The sequence below is a fragment of the Hipposideros armiger genome, unplaced genomic scaffold (assembly GCF_001890085.2).
Source record: "Hipposideros armiger isolate ML-2016 unplaced genomic scaffold, ASM189008v1 scaffold_0, whole genome shotgun sequence".
Lineage (NCBI taxonomy): Eukaryota > Metazoa > Chordata > Mammalia > Chiroptera > Hipposideridae > Hipposideros > Hipposideros armiger.
The window spans coordinates 2,303,407-2,330,378 of NW_017731350.1; the positions used below are offsets into that span (position 1 = coordinate 2,303,407).

The following is a 26,972-nucleotide window of genomic DNA, read 5'->3' on the forward strand; positions in this document are numbered from 1 at the left end:
AGGAACTCCAGTACATGAAGAAAACTAAGAAGAAGCAGCTATAGAAAGAGAATGGTGTTGCCGAAACCAGTGGATACCGTGGTCCAAGGAGGTAGTGTCCATCAGTGTCTGCCACAAGGAGGACAGAATGACCTTGATGAGAGTGGGTTTATTGTGATAGATGTTGATGGAAAGGAGCTGATGGAGAGAAAGAAGATGAAGATTCCAGAGAGATAAGTCATTTATTCAAAGAACTAAGTACTAAGTCTTTGGGCCAGGGGTGAGGATGTAGTCCAGAGCCTCAGTGGAGGAACTAGCCACTGTGACAAAATTAGGTGACACTCTATTTTGACCACAAAGCTACAGCCACGCACTGCAACACTTTGTGCTGGCAAATAACTGCCACCATCACCTTTAAGATAACTTTACCCAGGCAACCCCCCCCCCTCCACCCACCACCACCACTGTTGCTGCCATGTCTCATATGAGGCCACTTCTCAGGGATGCACACAGTTAACAGCCACACAATGATAGTGTCATTGGAAACCAGCAGTCACAGCTGTCCCTTGAGCATCAAACAATTCAGGAAGAGTTCACCCAGATACTCTAACACACATACCATTAACATCCTGTACCATCACATATCAGACAATCAGTCACACATTGGCCATACTTTATCAAGCCCACACTGTCATACTGGATATGCAGTCACACAAAATACCCCTTACTGTGTCACAGGTTCCTCAAACACACAGCCACATACATCAGTCACAATCACACACACTAACAGTATGTTGCAGTTTATCCTGTAACACACATCTGGGTGCTTGCACACACAGCATCTCACACACACACACACACACACACAGCATCTCACACACACACACACACACACACACACACACACACACACACACACAAACGCCGGGAGGAAGCCTTGTGAAGGTTGCGGAGGGCCCGGTCAGGCGGTCAGGGCGGGGCGGCAACCCTGCCGTCGTGCTGGCGCTCCGGACTCTGCCCGTGCCAGGGCGGCGGCTGCAGCCAGGAGGGCGACGTGGAGCGGCCACGTGGAGCTGCCCGGGGGAGGGCCCGGCGGCGGAGAGCGAGGCGCCAGCGGCGCACAGCCTAGAGCCCAGCCGAAGCTGGCCCCCAGCTGAGCCTCGCTGCGCCGCCGCAGGTGGGTCCGAGCCCCGCCCCGGGCGGGCGGGCTGGGAGCGGCTGGGGACCCCCACCAAGCCAGCTGGGAACGAGCCGCGCGGTGGAGCGGGGCCGCGGGGCGGAGGCGGCCTCCTGGCCTCTGGGTCTGGATGCTGAAGGCGCAGTCCCTCTGCATCCCCTGCAGCTGCAACTGTAACGCGTCCGCAGCGGTGTCCCTCGCCTCCAGGTACCTCTCCGCAGGCGGTCACCCCTGAGTGCAGGTAAAGGAAGGGGTGGAAGGCGAATCTTGAGCTTCCTCTGTGTGATGATGAGGTTTCACAATTATCCAAGTGCCTCATTTATCACTCTGACTGCCCTAGGGAGAGGGAGGCTGGCAGGAGTTTCATTCTCATTTGACAGATGAAGAAAAGAAGGACTGGGTAGGGGCCAAGGTTATCGCCCAGCTGGAAGGGGCAGGGTGGAGCGAGATCTCAGGTGTGGGACCCCTTTGGCTGTATAGCCACTGCCTCTTCTCTTGGGAGGGGTGTGCTGGGAGGCACAGGGGACACCAGAGGGATAAGTTACGGGAGAGAATTCAGTTCCAAATAACTTCCTGACAGAATCAGCCAGAAAGGAATGGATACCCTGTGAGGTGCTAGGCTCCTGTCCTGGAAAGCGAGGCAGAGGCTGAATGGCCATTGACAGGGATGCTGTGGAAGGCATTTTTTGCACGGGAAGTTATGCAAGATAAAAGGCCCCTGCCACATCCTAGAGGCTCTGAAATACTCAGGGAGCAAATAGTCTGCTCACTTTCAGCCATTTAACCTACATTATCCCATCGCATCCTCCCCAAGCCCCTTCCAGATAGGTAGTGCTAGCCTTCATTTACAGTGAAGGTCCCAGGGCCCAGAGACCACACTGTTAGCACTGTGAGAGGCAGGGTTTGATCAGAGGTCTAACCCCAAGGCTGGCTCTCCTCTCATGTGCTGGTGCCAAGGTTTGAAGAAATCAGAGGCTGGAGGGTCATTGTGAGTGTGTGTGTGTGTGTGTGTGTGTGTGAGAGAGAGAGAGAGAGAGAGAGAGAGAGAGATGGATGTGAATAACTTTACTAAATTACATCACAACTGTTTGACAGTTGTGGCTTTCATGTGGTTATTAGGGTAAAATTATGTTTACACACATTATAGTTATAGGAAATGATTAGGAACATTTTTTTGACAGGCAGTGGTTCATAACTGCTTTATTTCTGTTGCTTACAAATGCTTTGTAAACACTTAGAAATTTGTGTGAACAAATCACATGACACCAACCTCATTACTCATTACTGGAGGTGGCTTAGCCTGACTCCCTAAATAATAGAGGGAGGTGGGTCACCTGTACTAAAAATGTCACAGTTGGAAGGATTACTTAAGAGAATATTACTTAGATGACACTAAAAGTCCACATGCACTTACCTGAGTTCGTGAAGTGGACTACAACCAGAATACTAAGGTTGTCACAAGGGCCTAGGATATTCCGAGGAGAGGGTGGAGTGGCTTGCTTGGGCAAAAAGCACTGAAAAGTGAAAGTGAAAAGTATGTCAGGAGACTCCACTAACCCCTTTGTTAGTGTGATGGAGCACTGGAAGATGAGTCTAAAATGATAACTTGATATCTGAGCATAGAAGGCCTTAAATGCCTGGGTGAGGACTCTGGCCTATAATAGAAAGAGGGAGCCATTGAAGGTTTTGGAACAGTGGAGTTCTAGCAAAGGAAGATTAAGCTGATGTGGGTTTGGAGGGGAAGGGGTTCTTTAAATAGAGAAGATAGCAGAGGCAGGAATAAGAATGAGAGGCTGCTACTGCATTAGTTTGTGCAAGAAGTAATTAATTCATTACCCACTTAATAGTCGCTGTAACCCTGTGAGGTAAGCACTGTTTCCATTATGCATATATGGTATAACTGAAGTTTAGTGAGGATAATTAACTTACCCAAGGTCACAGGGACTGTGTGTGGTGGAGCTGGGATTTGAACCTAGATCTGGCCGCTTGCAAAGCTCTGTTCTCTCTGCACTGCACATGCTGACTAGTTGCATAAGTGTGACAGATACATGGACAGATACAGAACCAAGAGGAGGAGAGTGATAGTAATTCATGTGGGCAGGGCTCAGGACTAAGCATGCTTTTCAGGTCCCAGTGCAAAAATAAGATTAAAAACTTTGAGACAGTGACAGCAGAGCATGAAGAGTAAGCATAATACCTTCCCTAGAGCAGGGCCCTGTGTGGCTGCAAAGGTCACACACCCATGAAACCAGTTCTAGTTACTATGACAACTTAACAAACCACCTCAAAACTTAGTGACTGAACGCAATAGCACTGACTTTGCTCATGAGTGTGCAGCCTGGGCAGGGCTGTGGAGACAGGCACATTTCTGCTCCATTCTGTGTTGGCTGGGGAAGCTTGAAGGCTGGGGGTTGGAATCACTTGTGTGGTCCCTGGGCTGGGAAAATGTGAGCAGCTAGAGGCCAGAATGTCTGGGGCCCCTCAGGCATCTCTATCTCTATATGGTTTCTCCACATCGTCTTTTCATCATGGTGGTTTCAGGGATGCCAGACTTCTTCCATGGCAGCTCATGGCTCCAGAGATGCATATCTGTATGTTAGAGAGGGCGAGAAGGAGAGAGAACCAGAACCAGGCATAAGCTATGTGGCCTTTTGTGACCCAGACTTGGAAGTTATGCAGCTATTCGTTAGAAATGAGTTGCTAAGTCCAGCTCATATACAAGGAAAGGCAAATTAGACTCCAGCTTTTGTGGGGAGGCATGTCAAAAGAAATTTGTAGACCGTTTTTTCAAACCAGCACAGCTGGCCTCCTGTGTGAGTAGATTAGTGAGCTCTGATGGGTGCACCCTCTTTATGCCTGAACTGCTCGCTACCACTGAGGTATTAGTCTTTGTCCTCTTTTAAAAGGCAACTACTAATGGATTAAGCCTAGATAATAGGTTTTAGACAGCTCTGGGGGATTGAAATTACTCTAGTGCCTCCTGTTCACCTAGGTCCTGGCAGTAAACAGATGGGGAGGAGAAAGCAATTTGAGGGCACCCAGGTGGGGAGACCAGGATAGTGGATATGTGTGAAGCCAGTGCCGAGCAGTCAAGGAAAACTTCTGAAGGAAAAAAGGCCTTATTCTATGACCAGACATTGTGCTTTACACATCTTGTCTCGTTAACCCTAACCATATCCCATGAGAGGGTACAGATGCAGAACCTGGAACACAGAAGTCACACAGCTAGTGAGTCGCAGAGCCTGGATTTGAATTTAGGCAGCCTGAGGTTAGGACCCAAATCCTTTAACTTTGGGCTATGTCACCTATTCCTTAGCAATTTTGTGTTTCTCTGTCCTCCTAATCATTGTTTTAGTCATTTATATCTTTTCTTACTTACATATTTGCAAACCTTAGGGAAGAAAAAGAATAAGTAATTCTGTTTTATATTATTATCTTATAAGATAGTGTCTCATCTATAGTAGGTGCTCAGTAAACACTGAAGAAATGAATACTATTTATCTTTATTCTACAAACTTATGTTTACACTGCCTTCCCTATGGTTGCTTGCCCCTCTGATCTTTATCACCCAAGGTGTTGACTTCCGCTGGTGTTTCCCATGGCACCCAATGGTATTCAGTCCCAGGGTCCGTACCTTCTGGCATTCTCTTTCTGACCTCTCTGGACAGCTGGTCCTCTTAGCCATTAGATGCCCATCCTTCCACCTTAGAGCCTGGAACCCTCAGCTGACCCGACACCCGCTCCCAAACCGGCAGCACTCTGGATGAAAATAACTGGGTGAAGTGGCCCTTTTGCCCATTCACCTAGACTCTCCTTCAGCCATTGCTTCCTGACCACTCAGGCACCCTGTGGGCAGGGCCTTCTCACTAATCCTTCCAGATTAGGCACATATCTATGTGCAGTTCTTGGATTTCCACTCAATCTCCGTGACTTTCTATGGAGATTTCTGTCTTCATAGATGGCCAGGTGGTGGTGAGCTCCACCCTATAAGAACCCAGGTAGCCTTGAACCCTAGTTGCAGTCCCTCCATTCCTCTATCACTTGTCTCCTTGAACTTGATTTATGGTATCTTTCATGATACAGAAGTTTAAACTTTTGATATACTCAAATATGTCCATTTATTTTAGTAAAACATAAATTTGAACTATTTATCATGTTTAGTGGCTCTGTCATATAATATGATTTGCTTAGCCATTGCCTAAATGTTACACATTAAAGTTGTTTACATTTCTTTGACTAATATTAATAGCACAGCTATAAATATCTTTATAACCTCTTTTCCAGTTGTGTTCTTCCTAATGTAATCCCCAGGATGATATTGTTGGATTAAAGTTTCACAGCAATTAATACACATTTGTAGATTGCTCTCTAGAAACAGTTCAGGTTTATAGTTCCTCAAAAAATGTAAGTTAAGGGCCGGCCGAGTGGCGCATTGGTTAAGAGCTGGCTTGGGACGCCAGAGGGCCCCGGTTCAGATCCCACATATGAGGGCCAGTGACACTGCCCTTTACAGCTAAGATGCTGAACAACAGCTCAACCTGGAGCTGGGCTGCCGTGAGTCGCCGGCGACGGTGTAGGCTGCAGCCCCTGCTGCAGTGGGTTGCCATGGGCTACTGTGTGTAGCCAGCAGCCAGCGTGAGCGGCCAGCAGCCGCAGTGAGTGGCCGTCCAGAAGCCAGCGACTGATCTGCCTCGCCTGGGAAGAGCGCAATGATGGTGCCAACTTGGGCCAGTGAAGCAACGTCCTCCACAACTAGACTGAAGAACAAAAGGACAGCAACTTGTCTGTTCCCCTTCCCCCAATTCACCAGCCCTGTTCCCATCCCCCAACTCCCTAATTAAAAAAAAAAATCTTAAAAAAAAAATGTAAGTTAATACTCACTGATTCAATTTCTTTTGTGAATTTTGTGATGACATTCTTTTGTCTTTAAAATGCTTTTCACCTTAAAGTGTAGTCTAACATCACTAAAAATATATCAGCTTTCTTTTATTGTTTTATATATCCTTCTTCCATCCTTTTGCTTTCAACCTTTCTGTCTATTTTTTAGGTTAATCTCTCTCTTTTCTTTTTTAATTGGGGAACAGCGTGTTTTTCCAGGATCCATCAGCTCCAAGTCAAGCAGTTTCAATCTACTGGGTTATCGGAAAAGTCATGACGCATTTTTGCAATGAAAAACATAGACAAAAAAGTCATGACTTTTCTGACAACCCAATAGTTGTGGAGGGCACAGCTCAGTGGCCCATGCAGGGATCAAACCGGCAACCTTGGTGTTATGAGCTCTGTGCTCTAACCAACTGAGCTGACAGGACACCCCTAGGTTAATCTCTTGAAAATTGCATGTAACTATGTATTTTTTTTGTTATATATATATTTTAATAATCTCTATTTCCTAACTGATGAGCTTATACAATTTATATTTATTATGATTACTGATCTACTTGGATCTATTTTTACTGTCTTATTTTATGCTTTCTATTTGCCTTTTTAATTTTATTTTTTTAGGTTTTTTTTCTTTTCCTGCCTTCCTTTGAATTGATTTTTTTTTAAATTCCATTCATTTTATTCTGTGCTGGCTTGAGGTCATATATTTATTCCATATATATATATATATTTTTTTAGTGATTATCCTTAAATTTTTTTTTTTAAGATTTTATTGGGGAATTGGGAAAGGGGAAAAGCACTGGGGAATCAGGGAAAAGGGGAACAGACAAGTTGCTGTGCTTTTGTTCTTCAGTCTAGTTGTAGAGGACGTTGCTTCACTGGCCCATGTTGGTATTATCATTGGGCTCTTCCCGGATGAGGCAGATCAGTCGCTGACCTCTGGACGGCCGCTCACGGCGGCTCTTGGCAGCTCACACCGGCTGCCAGCCGCTCATGCTGGCTGCCGGCCACACACGGTAGCTTATGGCAGCCCACTGCAGCAGGGGCTGCAGCCTATGCCGTCACCGGCGACTCATGGCAGCCCAGCTCCAGGTCGAGCTGCTGTTCACCATCTTAGCTGTAGAGGGCAGTGTCACTGGCCCTCATGTGGGATCCGAACCGGGACCCTGCTGCTCGGAGCTGGCGTCCCAAGCCAACTCTTAACCAATGCGCCACTCGGCCAGCCCTGATTTTTTTTTTTTCTCACCACTTTTCCTTGCATTTCAAAGCCTTGGATCACTTTTCTTTTTCCTGAAATAGATCCCTTAGAATTTCCTTTAATGAAGGAATGTTGGTGGTAAATTCTCTATTTGGTTGTTTATCTAAAGTTGTTTTTGTTTTCACCTCATTCTCAAAAGATAATTTTTGCTGAGAATAGAATTTTAGAGTAGCAGTTTCCCTCCTTTCTCAACATATTAAAAGACTATACTGGGCCGGCCGAGTGGCGCAATGGTTAAGAACTCGCTTGGGATGCCAGAGGGCCCTGGTTCGGATCCCACATATGAGGGCCAGTGACACTGCCTTCCACAGCTAAGATGCTGAACGGGGCAGCTCAACCTGGAGCTGGGCCGCCGTGAGTCGCCGGTGACGGCGTAGGCTGCAGTCCCTGTGGCAGTGGGTTGCCATGGGCTACCGTATGTAGCCAGCAGCCAGCATGAGGGGCCAGCAGCCGCAGTGAACGGCCGTCCAGAAGCCGGCGACTGATCTGCCTCACCCGGGAAGAGCGCAATGATGGTGCCAACTTGGGCCAGTGAAGCAACATCCTCCACAACTAGATTGAAGAACAAAAGGACAGCAACTTGTCTGTTCCCCTTCCCCCAATTCCCCAGCCCTGTTCCCATCCCCCCAATTCCCCAATAAAAAAATCTTAAAAAAAAAAAAAGACTATACTGTATTCTGGCATCACTGTTGCTGTTGAAAAGTCAGCTGTCAGTCTAATTACTCTTCTTTTTAGGTGATTTGTCTTATTCTTCTGACTGCTTTTAAGATCATCTCATTTTCCTGGTGTTCTCTAGTTTCACAAAAGCTATAGTTGTGGATTTCTGTTTATTTAATTCGCTTGGGATTGTTGGGCTTTCTGGATTGGAATATTAGTGAATTGCAACATGGAAAAATCTCAACTGTTATTTCTTCAAATGCTGCTTCTATCCAATTTTCTCTGTTATCTCCATTCTTCATGCTGCTTAACCATTTTTTATGTTTTCTATGTCTTTGACTCAATGAACTTTTAGGGGCTCAGAGCTACTCACCCTAAGATTTGCTTCTGTGGTATGCAGATTGTTTTGAGCTAAGGGCAACTTTAGCTGCAGGCTCAGGAGACCCTGGGAGAATTTGGATTAGGGGCCTTTCCCATAATGGAAGATTACCAGAGATAACCTCTTTTGACCTATCTATAGGGCAGGGCAAACTTCTATTTATTAAATGTCTATTCTTCTTATCATCCTGCAAGGACCTGTTGAAGCCTTCAAGGCACTTTACCTCATCCCTTAGCTCAGAATGTTTTATATACCTCAGTCCCCCTTTTTATTTCTGAACCTCTTGTGCATGGGGGTGTGTGTGTGTGTGTCTCTGACTCTTTCATGTATGTGGGGTTCCCATACATATGTTTTTGTTTTTAGAAATTTTATTGGGAAACAGTGTGTTTTTCCAGGACCCATCAGCTCCAAGTCAAGTAGTTGTCTTCAATCTAGTTGTGGAGAGCTCAGCTCCTTGGCCCATGTGGGAATTGAACCAGCAACCTTGGTGTTATGAACCTGCTCTCTGATCACCTGAGCTAACTGGCCGCCCCCATACATATGTATTAAATTTGATTATTTTCTCTTGCTAGTCTGTCTCATGCCTATTTGATTATTAGACCAATTGAAAGAACCTTGAGGGTAGAGGAAAGTTTGTTTGTGCCCCACAAACTGTATTCTAATTAATTTATTCAGATCTATTTTCCAGTTCATTAATTCTCACATCATCTGTGTGTACTCTGTTTCACTTATTGCATGTTTTTTTTTTAGCTGAGCCATCCTGCCACCTGTTGGCAGCTCAGCGGCAGCTCAGCTCAGGCCGGGCATCGAACCGCTGTTGCTCAGAGCTCACACTCTTGAGCGAGCTCTTAACCAACTGAGCCACTCGGCTGGCCCTTCTCATTGCATTTTTAAAATCAATCTTTTCTTTGTATTTGTATAAGTTATACTTGGTCTTCAAATCTACTTGGTTATTGTTATGTTCTTATTCCTTTCTCATAGTTTCAAGCTTCTTTTTAGTTAAAACATATTAAATATGCTTTATATTCTCTGTGTGCTAATTCTACTATCTTTAGTTTTTGCAAGTCCAGTTTTGCCTGCTATTGTTTAGCAGGCTCTTATTCAGTGTCTTATTTTCCTTCTATGTTTATGACTTTTTGACTGAGTATATCCTCCTTGAAACTTTTCCTATGGAACTTCTTTGAGCCCTGGATGAGAGGTGTGTTCCTCCAGACAAGATGTATATTTTCCTCTGTCAGAACTGGGGGAGCTATCAACCAGGTACCACTTCAAAATAAATTATCTGTGTTAGGCTTTTGAACCACAGAGGTAGCCTTAATTCAAGCCTCAAATCCACATTACAGCAGGCTTGTTACAAATTCTCAGGGAAGATATTTTTCTCCCTTCTACCCAGCACCAAGGCCAAAGTAAGCAAGAGTCTGTGCTGCCCTTCTAAGTGGCAAATTCACTTTTTGTTTACCCTTAGCTTGAAAGTTGAGCTGTTTGAATCCCACCTTTATGTAGGTAGTCTCCAATGTCTCCTCACAGTAGGTGGGTCCAGGCTTTATCTCTGGTCTCCTCTATTGCACAAAGCACTCAAACGGATAAGTCAAATTCACCGGGGTTTGGTTTAGCACATGCTCTTAAGGCAAAAGCTGACTTTAAGCTGACATTTTCCCAGCAATTACAGGTTTCACTGTACCTTTATACTCAGAGAATTTCTTACTTTCTTGCCAACTTACTGCATTTGAAAAGATACTTTAAAAAAATTTTTTTTTAATTGGGGAGTTGGGGGAGGGGAACAGTGTTGGGGAATTGGAGAAGGGGACCAGCCAAGTTGTTGTTCTTCAGTCTTCGTTGTGGAGGGCGCCAGTCGCCATCTAGCTTCCCCTCGGCAGCTCGTGGCCTCTAAGCTCAAGGTGCTGTGTTCAGTCTTAGTTGCGGGTGGGTGTAGCCACTATCCCATGCGGGAGTCGAACCTGGCAGGCTTGTTAAGAGCGCACGCTCTATCCACTGAGCCATCTGGGCTGCAGCTCAGCTCAAGGTGCCTAGTTCAGTCTTAGTTGTGGGTGGGCATAGCAATCTTGTTACACCAGCTGAGCCATCCTGCCACCTGTTGGCAGCTCAGCAACAGCTCAGCTCGGGCGCAGCGTCACTGGCCCATATGGGAATCGAACCGGCAGCCCTGTTACTCAGAGCTCACGTTCTTAAGTCAACTCTTAACCAACTGAGCCACTTGGCCGGCCCGAAAAGATACTCTCTGTTAACATTTACTATTTATTATACTACCAGACATGAAGGTCTGGATGTTTTTCTAGACCATCCTTTCACTGAGGGGTGTCTACTGTGGTGGGACCGCTGAGGTCCCGTTACTATGGAGGTTTCAGTTCCAGCTGCCTCCCCTGATTGGGCACAAGACCTTGTCTTCCCTCGTGGGTGCAGCAACTAAAGCCCAAGGACCTGTGTTGTCAGTCCATGTTCATGAACACTTTTGGGGCAGCTGTAGCTTCAACACCCATTTGGCCACTGGGGATTATGGACAAACCCTGTAGATTATATCTTTTGGGGTCAACGTATGCATAGAAAATTAAAAACAGTTTCTAGGACTCTCAGTAGCTTCACCTTCATGTGGACTTCCACGTTGTGCTGCAGCTTCCCCAGAGTAGCTCTACTGGCACAGCTACAGCCAGGTTCCCACCTGTATGTTCCTTTTAACCAGGTGCTTGCCTGCTCTTTCCTGCATCTCTTAGGAAGCTGATGTCCCCCTTTGCAATGGTTCTGAACCGTTAGGGTCATGGAACTCTTTGAGAGTCTGCTGAAAGTTATGAACCTTTCTCCAAGAAAACTGAGTGTGTCAGCCAGAGTGCAGGGCACTGTCTCGGAGGGTTCCTCATCCTCTGCCTAGATCAAACATCTGCTGATCTATCTTCCTGGAGGTGGGCATGAGGGTCAGGCCTCAGCTGTGGTGGGCGTCTGCATCCTCAGGAGAGTACAGGATGCGCATACACACTTGGGACTAATCTCACTTCCTGCTCTGTGGTTTTGATAGATCCTCTCTCTATTTGACTATTTTCATATAATCAGATAATTGCGTTGCCAGGGGCCTACACAATGTAGGCCTAAGGGGAAGTTTTTGTTACTTCCTTCATATCGGGACCTGATTTCCTAACTGCAGTAAACAGCAGTTACTGGGGCCACTGTTGGCTTGACCCTGGTTTTGTTTTCAACCCCTACCTGAGTTTAGACCTATTTCAAGGAGTCTGAGTCTCTTTTGATTTGCCTGTCTGTTTAAGTCTTAGTCTTTTTGTGAGTCTCTGCATTTCTAATTTGGCCTTTTTCTTAACTTCTCTGAGCTAATTTCCATCTGTACAATGAGTGGACTAAACTGGATCAGACTTACTTAATTTAAACTGCGCTCCTCCCAGTACCTCAGGGGCTGGCAGGACCAGGGGAACGGGGTGTGGGGAGGGGCTCCTGCCCACGGTGTTGCTTCCACCAGAGCAGGTCTACTTTGTGCACCTTATTCACTGGATCTGGAAAGTTCCTCGGGGGATCCTTGATGTTTGTGTGTGACTCCAACCTGAGCAGGAGTCCTATCACTAGGCCTGCAAGTGGAGGCAGGGAGAGAAGGCATTCCTGTCTCACCCACCGATCCCCCTTTCCCCGGACTCCCTAACTCTGTTCCTAGGAAAGATGTTACCTGTTCCAGTTCCCGGAAGGATGTTGCCAACGATGATGAGAATGCTAGTGCTGCTGCTGCTGCTGCCGCTGAGTCAGGCTGCTCCCAAGGATGGAACCACGAGGTGATGGGACTCAGAGGGCAAGGCCAAGGCCCAGGACCAGGGAGAGTCTTGGAGAATCTGAGGGTGTGGTGAACCCCTCTGAGAGGCAGGAGACTAGGGTGTACGTTCCCTGACGTCTGTATCCCTCCCCACCCAGCTCACCCTCTGCCTTGTGCCTGTTAGAGTGCCTTACGCAAAGTGGGTATGCGGTGTGTTTGCTGGACTCATTTAGAGCCAGGAGCTCAGTTCCAGTGAGGTGTGAAGCACAGAGTAGAAGCTATGGGCCAGGGAAGAAGCTGCAGTCCTCTTATCAAGACCTTATAGTGGGAACTCCAAAGAAATAGAGCTCATTAACAAATCATTTCTATTTTACCTGAATACCTTTCTTGTGCCTATGCAGTGTGCATGGTGGGTTGGGTGGAGGACAGATACAGGAACAGCAGCAAGAGCTGGCAGCAGTGACAAAAGTTGCTGCAGCAGCTCCTGCCAGCTCTTTGGAGTCATCGGTCTGGATTGAGTTGGACTTTGTCCAGAACTGGGAGCAAATCTGGAGCTTTAAAGACTGACAAAGATACCCTGAGCAGATTGAAACTCCAGAACCAACATATTATAATATATGCCTTCAGCTTGGGGAGGGTGGAAGAGTATAGTTTGTGTTATGGAGTAAATCAGTTCTATATAAAACTGTGCAGTGCCACAGGGCTCAGCCAGAGACCTGCCCCTTGGTCCCAGCATCAAAGTAGAAGGGTTGCCACAATCCACGCTGTCCTGTCCCCCACTGCGCTGTTTCCCTTGGTTGCCAGCTCATGTCTACTAGGTGTGGCCTCATCTGGCCTCTCTGTAACTAGATGTCTTATGGGGGTTTTCACTTACCATCTAAGTTAAGAATCTGTAAACACAGAGTCTAAGGGAGTAAGGCTCTGCTTCTGAGGAGGCCAGCAGGGCCTCCTCCTCACAAGGTGTTTGGGAATGTGGGGAAGCAATTCCCTTTGGGTCTGGGGAGAATTCTGCCAGCAGCTTGGGGGTGGACAACTGGTAGGCTGGGCCCTCAGGGAGGCGCTCTGCAAGGTTGGTGCTCCCCTTCCTCCTCCAGGCTGGACCCTGAAGAGCAGCAACAGCCCCTACCCAACCCCTTCCAGCCAGGCCAGGAGCAGATCCGGTGAGTAGGCTGGGCTGGGGGCCTGAGGAAAGGCCTGCTGCTGCATGCAGACTGGCCACTCATGGGCTGATTTTCCACTCTCCTGTCAGACTTCTACAGAGCTACCTAAAGGGACTGGAGAAGATGGAAGAGGAGCCAGAGCACATGAGCCGGGAGCAGGGTAGGGGGCTGGGCTGATGGGGCCCGTGGATGGGAGGCTCAGGGAAGCCAGAGCTGGGACTGACTTCAGGCCGTCCTGTTGCCTCCTGCCTCCTCGCCGTCCCCGACGCCCCTTCTGATCCTATTTCTTTTCCTTAGTTCTCCTCTACCTCTTTGCCCTCCACGACTATGACCAGAGTGGACAACTGGATGGCTTGGAGCTATTGTCCATGTTGACAGCAGCTCTGACCCCTGGAGCTGCTGACTCTCCCCCGACCAACCCGGTAAGCCGTGCTGGATGGGGGCCCTTCGCTCATGAAGGGTGATCCTGCTCCTTGGGGCTTTGGTCTTTTTCATCATCATTCTTTTGGTGAATCCCCAAGAATGCTCAAAGCCTGCATGCCAGGGATGGAGGGGGGCGGTGGGAGTGGTGTTGGGAGGGTCAGGGCTCCTGGGGACATCTCTGGCCACTGTGCTTCCACAGGTGATCCTGGTAGTGGACAAAGTACTCGAGACCCAGGACCTGAATGGGGATGGGCTCATGACCCCTGCAGAGCTCATCAACTTCCCAGGAGAGGCCCCACAGCACACAGAGCACAAAGAGCCCCTGGAGCCACAAGATGTTGGGAGGCAGCCCCTTTTAGCTAAAAGCCCACCAAGACAAGAAGCACAGGAAGCCCTGGATCCCAAAGAAGAAGCTAGGGGACCGGTGGAGGCCAGAATGGAGTCCTTGGAGCCTGTACAGGAGGCTGAGGGACAAGCAGAGGCTGGAGAAGCGCCAGGCCCTGGAGGGGAGGCTGGGGGACAGGCAGAAGCCAGGGACACAGGAGAGAAAGCAGCAGAGTTTCCAGGAGAAACACTGGAGTCTAAGAATACCCCAAATCAGATTGAGGTTCATGCTATTCAACTGGAGAATGATGAGATATAAACTTTAAAGATACAGGTTTGTACCCCTAGAAGTCTCAGGGCCAGAATATAAGCTCCGAAGGGTGGGATGTGTATGTTGGGACAAGGACCACCTCTGTGTCCCCTTCTTGGCCCCAGTAGGTGGCAGGTCTTTCTGTGCAGCTCAGGGAAACCCTATGTTGAGGGACAGCTTGAGGACTCAGACAACCAATAAAGAACTGAATGAACTCACCCCCCTGGGCCATCTGTCTACTGGTCCAGCCTGGGGTGCAGAGGGCCCCAGGGACACAGAGGGCTGGGGACTGGACAGGACTCTTGGAGAAGCAGGGATTCAGCTTTCCAGTGTTCCCAGATGGCGCTGAGACATAGTAGAGTACAGCACCAGACAACCCGGGGAAGAAAGCTCAGCCCCTCTCTGGGGCCCAAACGCTCCCATTCCCCCTTCACCTGGTGTTCAGACACCCAGTGCCTCCCTGCAGCTCAGGGCAGACCCTCCCCGTCACTCTGTATCTGTCCCCCCAATCATATTAACAATAATTACCATTTATTGAGAGCCTCCTACACACCAGCATCATGCTGGGCATTTTATATATTGTCTGATTTTTATCCTCACAATAATTCTATGACCAGACAGAATTAGTTCCATTTGACAGATGAGGAAATTGATGAAGACTGAATTCAGTAATGTACCCAGGGTGACCCAGCTAATTAAGACGCAGGTTTGAAATCAGGTCTGTCTGACTCCAAAGCCCTTGCTCTTCATCACATTCTGTGGCCTCACTCACCCTGCCCCAACTCCCCTGTGCAAGCCAGCCAACTGTGATATGATCTCCCCCAAGGACAGCAGCACTCTGTATCTGGGGGTCACATTTGTGGCTGAGGCACCGCCTTAACTATAAGGCGGCTCCAAGGGTGGGGCTTTCCCGCTTTGGGGCAGTCACTGGGGAGGTATTTTGGGACTGCAAAGGCCCCACCAAACCACAGAGTAGGCTCCCGGCCTGCTGGCCTGTCAAGTTGGCTCAGCCTGGGCCACTCCTGAGGCCACAGGACTGGAATCTTGTGATAGCACAGGAGTCCAGAGGAGGTTTTCTCATGACTTGTGGTTATTTGGGAGGGTCCCTGGGATGCATGGAGTTAAGTTTCCTCCCCAGCCAGAATGGCTCCCCTGAGCTGGGCCTCCACCAGGGGCACAGCTGGTGGCAAGCCTGGGGGCACTTCTGCTGCTCTGGTCTAGGCAGCCCCTCCTCTGATCTTGGGCAGGAAAGTAAATGGGGGGAATGGAGAAAAAGGGCAAAAGACTGTAACATCAAAGCCTCCTGAAGCCCCAGCCAGAGCGGCTTGGACATCAAGGACAGATTGCCAGGAGGAAGCAGGCTCTAGGGAAGGAGATTTATTTGCTCTGCAGCTCTGCACTAGGAGATGCCAGGACACAGGCAGAGCCCTCCCGCAGCCTGCATCTGCCCAGGAGCAGAGCAGCCTGGATGCCAGGCTGCACAGAGGGGAGAAAGCCAGTGATGGTGTCCCCCAAGGAAGGGTGTAAGCCGGTGCCTCCTGCCACAGGGCACTCACGCGATGCCATCAAAGCCCTGCAGGCCACACTTCTTGCCGGCCACCTGGCAGCCAAACCTCAGTGCCTCCTGCATGCTCTTTCCTGGAGGGAGGAACAAGTAGCTGGATCAGCCTACTCTTCTGGGCAGGGCTGGGCCCCAGCCCTGTGCCTCCTGCTGATGTACTCACCCTGAGACAGGCTGAAGATGACTGAGGCGTTGAAAGTGTCTCCGGCCCCCAGAGTATCTACCACCCGGGGTGGCGGGAAAGCATCCGAGTGCAGCAGCCGTCCATCAGGGCCCAGGGCATCGGCACCCTCCTCAGCCCAGGCACAGATAAGCACAGCCCTGGAAGACGCTCTCCTCAGCTGGGTGTGAGCCCACCCCTGGCCTCCAGCTTCATCCCTCCTCCCCAGGGCAGAGCCCGGAGTCCAGGCTCACTCACTCCCCACACCTAAGGCCTCTTCCTGGCTTCTGCCAACTCACCCTTTCCTCACACGGTTGTACAGGCCCTTCAGGGCCTCCGCAGCTGACCGGAACCCAAAGTGCTTGGCCACATCTTTGCTGACAAACACCTGTGGACAGTGGAAGAGACGCTGACAGTCACCTTAACTCTATCCCCAGCTCAGTCACTCACTACCAGCAGCCTAGCAATGCCCCCATATTATAACCCTGCTCCTCCAACACGGCTGCCTAAATCCCCAACATAGCATCTTCATACTTGCTCAAGACATGCCAGAATACAGCCCTGTAAATTGTGACACACAAACCCTGGTCTGTTCTAAAATGAATTAATTGCCTTGCAATTGAAAACCCAAAGCGAGCCTTGAGCGCCATCTTGGGGTGAAATCTACCACTGCCAAGTTAAACTGCCAACTTTTCAGAAGCGTTTTTGTTTCTGTTTGGTTTGTTTTCCTCACACAACTATACCCTCTTGGTCTGGTTTCATCATCATAAAAACAAGGGTAGGGGCCCAGATGTTTCCTTAACACCAGCTACAGGTTAGACTTGCCAGAGAGTTCTGTTAAAAACAAAACAAAACACTTCAGCCCAGGCTCCACAACTACCTATCAAATAACAAACAAGGGTGGGGCTCAGGCATCCTCTCATTTTTTAATGTCTGGCCAAAGTTGAGGACCAACCAGCTTCAGCTATGATGACAGTGTCATCCAGATTCCATTTACATCAGCCCTGTGGAAATTTACCTTGTCCAAGTCCCCTTCCCACCCTCCCTCAGCCCCTAGTGGTTCTCACAACCTGCCACCCACCCCTGAGTTGGAGGACACCTCAAAAACTGTCCTATACCCCCATTTAACAGAGGAAAAGACTGAGGAGATGCTTCCATGCAGGCTTGCCCTGTAGCTGGCTGTCTTGACCCTGTCCAAGCCCTCTGGCCACCCGCATACCTATGCACACACTGGGGTACAGAAATTCTCCTTGGTCACTGCTGAGGCCTGCACAGGAGCCCAAAGCTGGGGTCCACCTCTTTGCTTTGTACCCCTCCTGCCAACACTACCAAGCCACGAGTAGCCATTCCAGGCATGGTAGGCAGGACAAGGGAATGCTCAGGCTCCTTTTAAAAACCAAATCAGCTGGATGTGGCAAGCAGAGGCTGCATGGGATGCTCACCACATCTCCATAGCCGAACAGCTGGAACAGTTCCTCCCGGGGCTTCTCCACCTCCACGGATACCTGGATATTCTGTCCTGGAGGCTGTCTGGCATTGTGCTGTTCTATCCGCTGCAACATCTTTACCTGCTCTGATGCGTTCCGGCCCTGGAACAGGGCAGGGCAGCTCAGGACCAGCTGGGCACTGCCCTGCTAATCTGGCTCATTCTTCTCTCCCTGCTGGAACTCTGGGGGAGTGGGGAGAGGGACCAGGGGAGGCTGGGCTGGGACCACATTCCCAGTCTCAAAATTCTAGAGCTGCCATGGACCTATTGTAGATGACCTCCCATTCCTGCCTCCCCAGAGGTAATGGGGTCAGGACTTCTGCAGCCAGGCTCCTGCCAGAGTCTGGAGGTGGTGGGCAGCCTGTAACACAGAGGGCATGGGACTTTGCCTGGAGCTGGCACCCTGCTTCTGGTGCCTCCATCCTGCTGTATAATCTTGAGTAAGTCACCCAATCTTTGTGGGCCTTAGTTTCCTACCTGAAAACACAAAGAACGATGGAGAGGGGATGAAGGGAGTTGGATTAATTGATTTCTAAGGTACTTTCTCATTCAAAGAAACCAAGAAGGAGGCAAAACAGGAGGAGGGGCTGGCAGCTTGAGGCCCTCAAAACACAGGTAGGGCAGGGCAAGGCTTGCCTCGATGTGGATCCACTTGAACCGGGTCAGATCAACTTTCTCAAAGTCCATAGCAGACACATCTGGCAGGTTCCTAAGTCACAAGATGGAAGGACAGAGAAGGGGCATGGTGAGGCTGGCCAGGGCCAGGATCTCCAACGGGCTCCTGGGGCCCCTATGCCTGGCACTGCCTGCAGCATGGCAGGAAGCTGGATCTACAGCCCAGTCTTCTGAGGCTCAGCTCCAGGACAGACCCTGTCCCAGGCTAAACTCACAACTACCCCTTGCCCCACTCGGCTCTATCCAGACAGGATTGGAGGTGGTTTGCTAGGGTTCCCCTTCCTGTGTTTGAGGTTGTAATAATATCTAAGAGCAAACTCAACAGCAGCATGTGTCAAGGGGTAAGCTCTGCGTGCCTTGGAGACCACCTCTCCCAGAATGCCCCAAGAGCATCAAGGGCTAGAATTCCCAGAATTCCCCTTGTCAGCAACACACACAGCTCCCAACACACAGTGCCTGTGGGAAACTACAGAGGTTATGGCTACTCTGCCTGGAGCTCCGGTGTGGTCCCACTCACTTCTGGCACCCCAGCGTTGACAGCACCACTTTGGCTGACTTGTGGTGGAGACACCAGAAGAATCTGCCTTGACCCTCTTTGGCCAGAGACCTACACACAGCTGATATCCTTCCCTGCCAATTCCGTAGCTGAATCCTTTGTCCACTTAACTAGCTGTGTGACCTGGGCCTTTCTGAGGCTGCTTCCCTATCGGTAAATGGGGCCCAAACCCCCAGCCTCACAGACCTGCTGCAGTTGGAGGCAGTATGTGTGGCTATGCCTGGACGGAGGCCAGTAGGCAATAAACATTTCCCCTCGGAGTTCCTCTCCCTCCCTTTCTGTGATCACCCATGTTGTGTCCTTGATCAGAGTCACTACAGATTGTTGCTTAATGGGCAGATGATTAGGATTTTGCCCAATGTGAAGGCTGCCACTAGCATGTATGTGCACCCACTCATTCTTTGGCACACACAGAGCCTAGGGACCACTGGCCATAAAGCTTGTCCTCAGATAACTGGCCCTCTCCCCCAGGCCCAGTGTTCATGCTGGGCAGTAGGGATGGCCTGAACTCCAGGGCAGCTGAGTCTGGGCCATCTCAGCCCTAACATAGTGCCTAGCACACACTAGGTTCTCAGTAAACTAAACCTCTGAGATTCTTCAGGGAGGACTCGGGAAGATGAGAAGGGTCTGTGTCCACAGTTCCTCTCCTCAGTAGATCAGACCCTAAAGGGATCCCCCTCCCCCTAAGTTAGCACCATATCAGATGGCCCTGATCTGCTGACACAGTGTTCCCCTTTTCTCTGTGTGGCATTTGGTCTGTCTTCATTATGCTGGGACCTTTGCGGGGGGCTCATCTTTTCTGAATGCCCAAACCCCAGCTCCTTGGTGCCATGCTGCAGGCTGACAATTCTGGGGACCGACCGTGGAAATCCCACTGGTCCCCCTTCAGGGTTTAAGATGGTTTGAATCACATCTCCCATCCCTCTATCCCCACACCCACACCCAGGCTCCTGATTGACTAATTATGGAGAAATCACATAAATTACATTTTATACAGGCCTGGCTGCCCATCCTTGATGTTGACCAAGGCCAAGTTGCCAGGCAGAGCAGAGCCAATCCCTCCCACCTCGCTTCTCCCCTAATTGAAAAGCATTAAGAAATCACAGAGCAGTTTGGCATAGGACAATTTCTGGTACAAAGAGAGAGGCCACAGACGATGGGCAATTGGGATGCCCGTGGTGGCGAGTGGGGGACTGATTGGTGGGCGTGGCAGGGAGCGGCCAGGGGGCCTTACGTGTCATAGAGCACAATGGTACGGGAGCCATTGGAGTTGTTGACGATGCAGCAAGAGCAAGGGGTCTCCCCTCTGCTCTGCCAGGCCACCTGAGACACATCCACGCCCCGTTGCCTGAAGTCAGCCACCAGGAAACTTGGGGTGGAGCCCGAGCCAAGGGAAGGGCAAGAAAACACAAATTAGAGTCTACAAGTGGCCTGGACCTTCCATTGGGGTAAGGAGGGGTTCTGGAGCATGTGGGTGAGAGCACCCCTCTTCTGAGAGAAGAGTCCTGTCCTGGGATTCAGTGATGGCGGCGGCAGCTTGCAAGGCGCAGACAGGTATACAAACCTGTAGGCATGTAGGATGGTGCGGCTACCACTGGCCTCGCTGATGATGACTGTGGAGATGGGGACAGAGCCCGTGGTCTGAGAGACCGTGTAGCGTAGGTCCACGGAATAGCGGCGGAGGTCATCCAGGACAAAACTGCTGGGCGGAGTAACCCAGGGAGGTGCAGTTCGACAAGGGCTTGGGGACTGGAGGGTAGCTGGCAGGGCCACTACGGACCCAGGGTGTAAGCAGAGGGGGCGAGGAGGGGACTGGAAATCACTGGTTGTCACAGGCTGTGCAAGGAGGTGGGAGAGGCAGGAATGCATAAGCTGGAGCTCAGTGAGAAAAATCCTAAGGGACATTCTTTTAGGTCCTGACTGAAGCAAACTCTAATCCTGACACTGGCCTTCAGTTTGATTCAAGCTGGAACAGATTTTCTCGCATTCATAAAGCTAACTCGGGTAGATTTGGGGCCTAGAACATGTGCCTTGTTTGAAACAAGTAGGCGAGGGCACTGTGGCCTGTTTCATGCAAAGCCCAGGCAGAATTAATAATTACCAAGATGAATAAACAAGGGAAAAAAACCAAAAAAATAATTAGTTACCAAGATGATACTTTGCACCTCAGCTGCCCTCTGCACATCAGCCCCATGGCCCTCTTCTCTCTGAAGTCCCTTCCAGTCCTAAAACATGAGTCCTCTCATTCTACACTTGTCTCATGATGACCAGCCAGGAAGTGGTGCTGCCTTGGCGGGCCTGCTCACTATCCTCTCCCGGGCATTGATGCTCCCAGTTCCTCATGCCCCTCAGTGTGGGCATGGTCCAGGACTCTTGCCCAGAATCCCCTCCAATCATAGCGAGCCTGGGGGCAGCCCCTCAGGAAAACTACACTAGCAGGAGAACAAGGAAGCCAGGTCCAACCCTCCTGGCCATCTCTGGAAATGCAGTGTCCTGTGCCCAAGAGTTGGCACTTATGCCAGTCGTCCAGCCATCATCCTGGCTTTTCTCACTATGGCTGGACGCCACTTATGGCAACACCAAAGCTAGACAATACAGACTTGTATAAAAGTAAAAAGACAATAATGCTGGGGAAAATAGAAGGCAGCAGGAAAAGAGGAAGACCAAACATGAGATGGACTGACTCCATAAAGAAGCCATAGGCTGCATCTAGAGGAGCTGAGCAGGGCTGTTGGGGATGGGATGCTGGGGACATCACTCATTGCCAGGAGTCGAGGCCAACTCAATGGCGTGTCACACACACCCAAGTCGGGATATCAGTCCTTGTCTTATACTTCAAGGATCCTTTAAACAGTAGGTTTCCCACAGCAGGGAAAATATGGTTTGATTTGCCAAATAACTTTCTGTACCCATAGTACCTGGCACATGGTAGGTGCTCATTAAATGTTTGTCGAACACAAGGGGAGAATTTGAAATGGCCCCCCTATCAGCATGACTGCTATTATACATAAAGATGGGTCCACTACCTTAAGCAAGAGCCAGTCTTGCTTCTAGCTGGGAGGGAAGCAGTTGCTGGAAAGGGCTAACAAGAGGCCAGCTGTTGACTCCAGGTCCCTCTGTTCCATCTCACAGGGCAAGCTCTCCCCCCGATTTGCTTTGTGCCAGTTCATCAAGGAAGGGAATCTGGCTGTGGCTCAGGGGGCAGGGTTCTGGCAGCAGCCCACCCCTCACCCCCCCAAATCAGGGTTCAAAGGGCTTTGCTTTATAGGCCAGCAACCTGGCAGCCTACCCCAGTGCCCACAGTGGGCAAAGTGTGAGCCTCACCTCCTGATAAGCTTGCGGAATTGGCAGTGCCAGGGGTCAAAGGGATCTTGGGTCCCTGCAGTAGCCAACATGGAATAAGTGTGTAGGCCGCTTATAGGCTGCAGCCTCACAGCCGATGAGCTGGGAGGCATGGGTCTGGGCCCAGCTTGAGCACGTGGCTCCGGAGTGTCCTTGGGCAGGGTGCTCTTGCTGCTTCAGGGAACAACCGGGACATGAGCACTGGCCCTGCCCTCTCAACTGGGAAAGAAACTGCAGGCCTGGACCCTCGGACCATGGACGGTGGACAACTCTGAAGGAGGGTGGGTATAGCATGTGCCTAACTGCCTTCTGCCTCGAGCACAGCTAGGATAAAGGACTTAAGAAAGGCAAAGTCACATCCACCGCAGAGTCCGTTGGAAGCAAAGAAGAAGAAAGTGGGGAAGCTGAAGTAGGCTCCAGGGAGTGGCCAAGGAAACAGGCTGTGGAAATGAAACTTTTAAAAGGAGCGGTGTTAACACCGAGCAGCAGATAAACCACACCAGGGAGGGTCTGGGATGCTGGTACTCCTCTCTGCCTCCTCCCACCCATTCCTGGAGGCCACACACCATCTCTTATAGCCCACCACCCAGGGTTAAGACTTCCTTCTCCCCCCACTCTGAAGGCAGGTCTCCCCTGCTCCCTCCTCAACTCACTCAGCAACATGGCCCGGGGCCAGCGAGCCCATGAAGGCGCAGGGGGCTCCAAGCAGGGAGAGAATGGTGCAGGAGTTAGACGCATTGCCGCCACGCTGCCATCTCTGGGACAAGCACCTGCAAAACACAAGGAGGGTCCCTGCAACGCCAGCAGGCTGATCTGGAAATAAGCAGGGCTGATCACAGTGCCCTGGGTAGGGACCACAGAATGTAAACGCTGGGAGAACTCCTTCAGAAAGCATCCAGACCAGTCTTCCCATTTTCCAGATGGGCAGCCTGAGGCTCAGTGAAGGACAGTGGCTTGGCTGAGGACCAGGTCTGTCTCCCCAACCCCGACTACATTCAAGTGCACAGCAATTAATTTCTATCTTCCACCTACTCTTACGACATTAGGAAACTATTCACTCAGGTCCATCACAACCTGAGGGTTCCACTCCCTCTGGGTTACCTACCGCCTGTTACAATGGCCCACCTCCCACAGGCACAGCTGGTGTACCTTCAGCCTTCTCTTGAGAGCTGGATAACTACAAGTGCTGCTTCCCAAAGGTGTCCAATCTACTATTTGTTCCTGTCTTAGAAGAGCTGCTTCAATAATAACTCAGGTTAAAATGAGTAAGACAGGAATCAAACCCGGACATTGTCATCATGTAAGAAGTGAGGGTTGGGGAGAGCTAACTTTTACAATATCAAAAGTTTAAAAAGATTGGGTGAAGACCAGTTTTTCTCCATCTTTTGTTTGTTTGTTTCCTTTTTTTCAGCTTTATTGAAATATAATTGAAATATAACATTCTGTAAGTTTAAGATGCACGACATTATGATTTTATATACATCTATATTGCAAAATGACTACAATAAGGTTAGTTGACACATCCATAACATCACATAGTTACCTTTCTTTTCTTTAGTTTTTCTCCATCTTTACTGAAAGTCTAACAAGAGAAAACTCACCTGTATGACTTCATTGTCATCATCAACAATAAAAATGATAACTTATGCATACATATCAAGCACTTTAATGATTTCTCATTTGTGCTCTAATAATACTGTGAGGTAAACAGTACAAGCTGTTATTTCTATTCTCCCAGTTCTAAAAAGAATAATACCTTTGGCTGCTTACAATATGAGGGATAAGTACTGAAGAGCCATTAATTAAGGAAAATAAATGAAGCAGAATTTTTAGACTAAGGCATATTTGGACACAAAACATAACCCTGAACTTCCCTTCAGCCTTAGGAAAGGGGACCATAATCTCATTAGAAAGAAGAATACTAATTTGTAAAGGGTCAAACATTTCTCAAGCTATGAGCTTTAGAGAAATTTTCATGCAGAGAGGAGCCTAGAGGGATTTGACTCGCTCAAGGTCACACCAGTCGTTAATGACAAAGCTATAATACTGTCAGAACCCAGGTTTCCTGACTCTCAAACCACTGTGGTGTACTCTGTATTTCTGAATGGAGAGTAGTGAGTCCCCAGCTTGGATGAAGTTTCAAAGAAAGGGTACACAATTTTACTCTGTGGAAACCCTTCAAAATCACACTGATTCCCAACTTCCTGGGCAGAAAGGCTCTAATGAGCATGAGGATACTCTCTGGAAGGCTCTTCTCAGCCTGGACTCAGGGGTCTGGCCAAGTACCAAGTGGCAGCTCCTTAGAGTCCCCAGCTGCCTGTGGAGCACAGAAAGCCTGGGACAAGTGGGGCTGAGATGGCTGAGAAGGACTGAGTCCCCACTCAGCCTTGCTCATCTGGGCTGGGTGGGATGGGAGCACAGGGGAGAGGCCCTATGGACAACCAAAGCGCTCTGCAGAGGCGCAGAGCCATGGGTCTGGGGGAGGGGAAAGTCCACCATGAAGGGCAGCAGTACTGAGAACATGGGAACGGTCTCTTTAGAGAGGCATCTCACTTAGTGCCCACCTTCAGAACCAGCCCGAGTCAGGGTGGGAGCTAGCAGGATCTCCTTAGCCAAGCCTCCTGACATAAACTCAGAGGAATGGGGCTGCAGCTCTAGTCGAAAGAGGCACGCCTAACAAAAAATAAAAAGAGGCACTCTGGGTCTTCCCCAGGCCCTCCACAGTCCCCGGAGGACTGGCGGCCCTGAAATGTAGACTGTTCTTCTGAGAGGACGCCTAGCTCCGCACTGTGCAACGTGTGCTGGGGCTGGCCTGACCTTGGCAGGTAGGCACACCCTTGTGCCTCTCCCCTACCGCCCCTGCAGCCCTGGCAAGAGGCTCTAACCTCTGGCAAACAAGGCAGCCAAAGCAAAGGGTCAGCTCCATGAGAAGGGCAGCAGCAATGGGACAGGGAGCACAAGAGACAACACGAGGCTGGAGCATTAAGCTCGGAGTTAGGAGGCTTGGGATGTGATTACTGCTCTGCCACTCGTTAACCACCTGGCCTTACAAAAATCAATGTCTCCACATTTTCCTCATCTATAAAGAAAGGATCCGATTGATCTTTACACACCTCCCCATGGGTGCTGTGAGAAAGTACGTGGTAACACATGTGAACGCGCTGGGTGGACCCAAGCCTGAGGAATGCCCGGTCTCTCCCCTCAATTAGCTTCATGGCTATCAGCGCTGTAACGTCTTGCTGAGCTCAGTCTTGAACTGGCCTTTTATGCAGAATAGCTAACGAGCAAGTCTTCTCAGTATTCTGAGCACTGGACTGCACCAAGAGAAAAAGGCCCGTATTTCACCCACAGAGATACCGTCTTGGGATTACAGTGTAACAGTGTGGTTCTTATCAAGAGTAAGAACCAACAAATGACTCTTCATCTTCTACCAGACAACTGAGAAGAATGTTTCCACTATGTTGCCCACTGACTTTCGTAAAAAGGACTTCTGGTAAACTCCTTTTGGAATGTAGCACCAGGGAAAAGTCTGTGGACACCAGCTCTGTCCATAACCCATAGCATCTCCAAAGTTGCCTCCAGTGCCAGCAGGCCCTGGAGCGATGCAGTGAAGCTCAATACCGTGGCTTTAAATGTTCTTGAACAATCTCAACTATACATACTTCTTATTGTAGGCTAACTCAATTTTTTTAATAGATGAGATACATATGTAGTAAATAAATTAGAATAAATGCTGGTGAGAGGCAAGTGCATAGGTCATGTTGTTAAAAAAAAATTGGTCCTACACTGTACTAACTGCATGCCCTTGGATAAATCACTTCGTTTCTCAAGAGTGTCTACTTGGGTATGGGTAAAATGGGGATAATCATATTTGACACAGTCCAGAGATGAAATGAGAATTGGCGAACACAATGCTATCTGAAGTCTGGGTCTTATTACTAAAGGCCTCACTTCTTTCCCCAGGTTCCGGGCAGAGGGCACGGGCCCCCAAGGTTGGACTCTCACCGCCTTAATGCGGGGCCCCTGGCTCCGCAGCCCTGTAGTCTTGGCTGCCAGGCACAATCGCGGGGCTGCAGCAGGCCCTGGGTCTCCGAGGGGCCCGGCTGCCCCTACCTGCTGTCCGTGTCCTCCTCCGGGTACTTGTCCACCACATTGATAATGTCCAGCACCACCAGCCCCACGCACAGGATCTGCTTCTCTTCCATGAGGCCGTTCCTGGAGCCTTCTGCCCGCCTGGCTGCAGGGGTTCCTCCCAGGCTGGCTTTTATCCCGTAGGATTGTGTTCTCGCTCCCCAGGGCTGCCTTGGTTCCTCCTCCACGTCTCGAGCTCCTCCTCCAGGAAGCCTCCAGCAGCGGCGTGCAGAAGAACCCTGCTTCCCACGTCCACCGATCCAAGCAGACGTGGTAGCGCAGACCCCGAGGCCTTGGTCACCGGCCTCGCCTTAACAGGTTGTGTAGCCCAGCAGATGGCAACGCCTCCTGCTTCTCGGCCTCAGCTTCCTCACTTGTCAGATGGAGCTAAAGCACAGCTAGGCAATTTCATGAATGCAAAGAGAAAGTGTAGTAGACAGGCGCCCGTAGCCCGCCCTCTCCTGCGCGGGTGGCTCCCACTTCCTAGACCCACGGGGTTAAGTCGGCTCGCAGCTGCTACCAATCCCTGCAAGCCCGAGCAGTGCCTCGCGCGCTCGCTGCTGATCGGAGGTGCCCAGAGGCCCCGCCTCCCCCGCTGGCAAGTAGGGCGGCCGTGGTCACGTGACGGGAGACAGCGTCCAGCGACCCCTGGCGGACACCCGGCGGGACTGGCGGGACCCGGAGGAGGGTCTCACCCGGGTCCAGTGGGGCCCGCTTGTCCCCAGCAAGTGCCGGCAGGGCCTCCTGTCGCAG

At 50.0% G+C, this 26,972-nt stretch overlaps 2 protein-coding genes across 15 annotated transcripts; one reads left to right on the forward strand and one right to left on the reverse strand.

Moving 5' to 3' along the window:
- Positions 1-869: 869 nt before the first annotated feature.
- Positions 870-15,159, forward strand: CGREF1 (cell growth regulator with EF-hand domain 1). Of its 7 annotated transcripts, none has more exons than XM_019639600.1 (7): positions 870-1,156; positions 1,322-1,363; positions 11,999-12,113; positions 13,186-13,251; positions 13,341-13,411; positions 13,549-13,673; positions 13,874-15,159. In XM_019639600.1, the coding sequence occupies exons 3-7, from the start codon at positions 12,004-12,006 to the stop codon at positions 14,315-14,317; spliced, it is 816 nt and encodes a 271-aa protein (XP_019495145.1). In that variant the 5' UTR covers positions 870-1,156; positions 1,322-1,363; positions 11,999-12,003; the 3' UTR covers positions 14,318-15,159. The 7 variants fall into 7 exon arrangements, with proteins under 7 accessions (XP_019495145.1, XP_019495229.1, XP_019495385.1 ...); XM_019639840.1 differs by having other exon boundaries at positions 871-1,156; positions 1,322-1,397; XM_019639684.1 differs by lacking the exon at positions 1,322-1,363.
- A 511-nt stretch (positions 15,160-15,670) lies between these two features.
- Positions 15,671-26,788, reverse strand: KHK (ketohexokinase). Of its 8 annotated transcripts, none has more exons than XM_019640278.1 (9): positions 26,202-26,785; positions 22,742-22,858; positions 20,311-20,445; positions 19,981-20,115; positions 18,152-18,224; positions 17,472-17,618; positions 16,329-16,417; positions 16,033-16,190; positions 15,671-15,946 (listed from the first exon to the last, which is right to left on the reverse strand). In XM_019640278.1, exons 1-9 carry the CDS (start codon positions 26,291-26,293, stop codon positions 15,861-15,863), a joined length of 1,032 nt encoding a protein of 343 aa, XP_019495823.1. In that variant the 5' UTR covers positions 26,294-26,785; the 3' UTR covers positions 15,671-15,860. The 8 variants fall into 8 exon arrangements, with proteins under 8 accessions (XP_019495823.1, XP_019495738.1, XP_019496128.1 ...); XM_019640193.1 differs by having other exon boundaries at positions 20,311-20,448; XM_019640583.1 differs by lacking the exon at positions 17,472-17,618 and having other exon boundaries at positions 20,311-20,448; positions 26,202-26,788.
- Between the last annotated feature and the right edge of the window lie 184 nt (positions 26,789-26,972).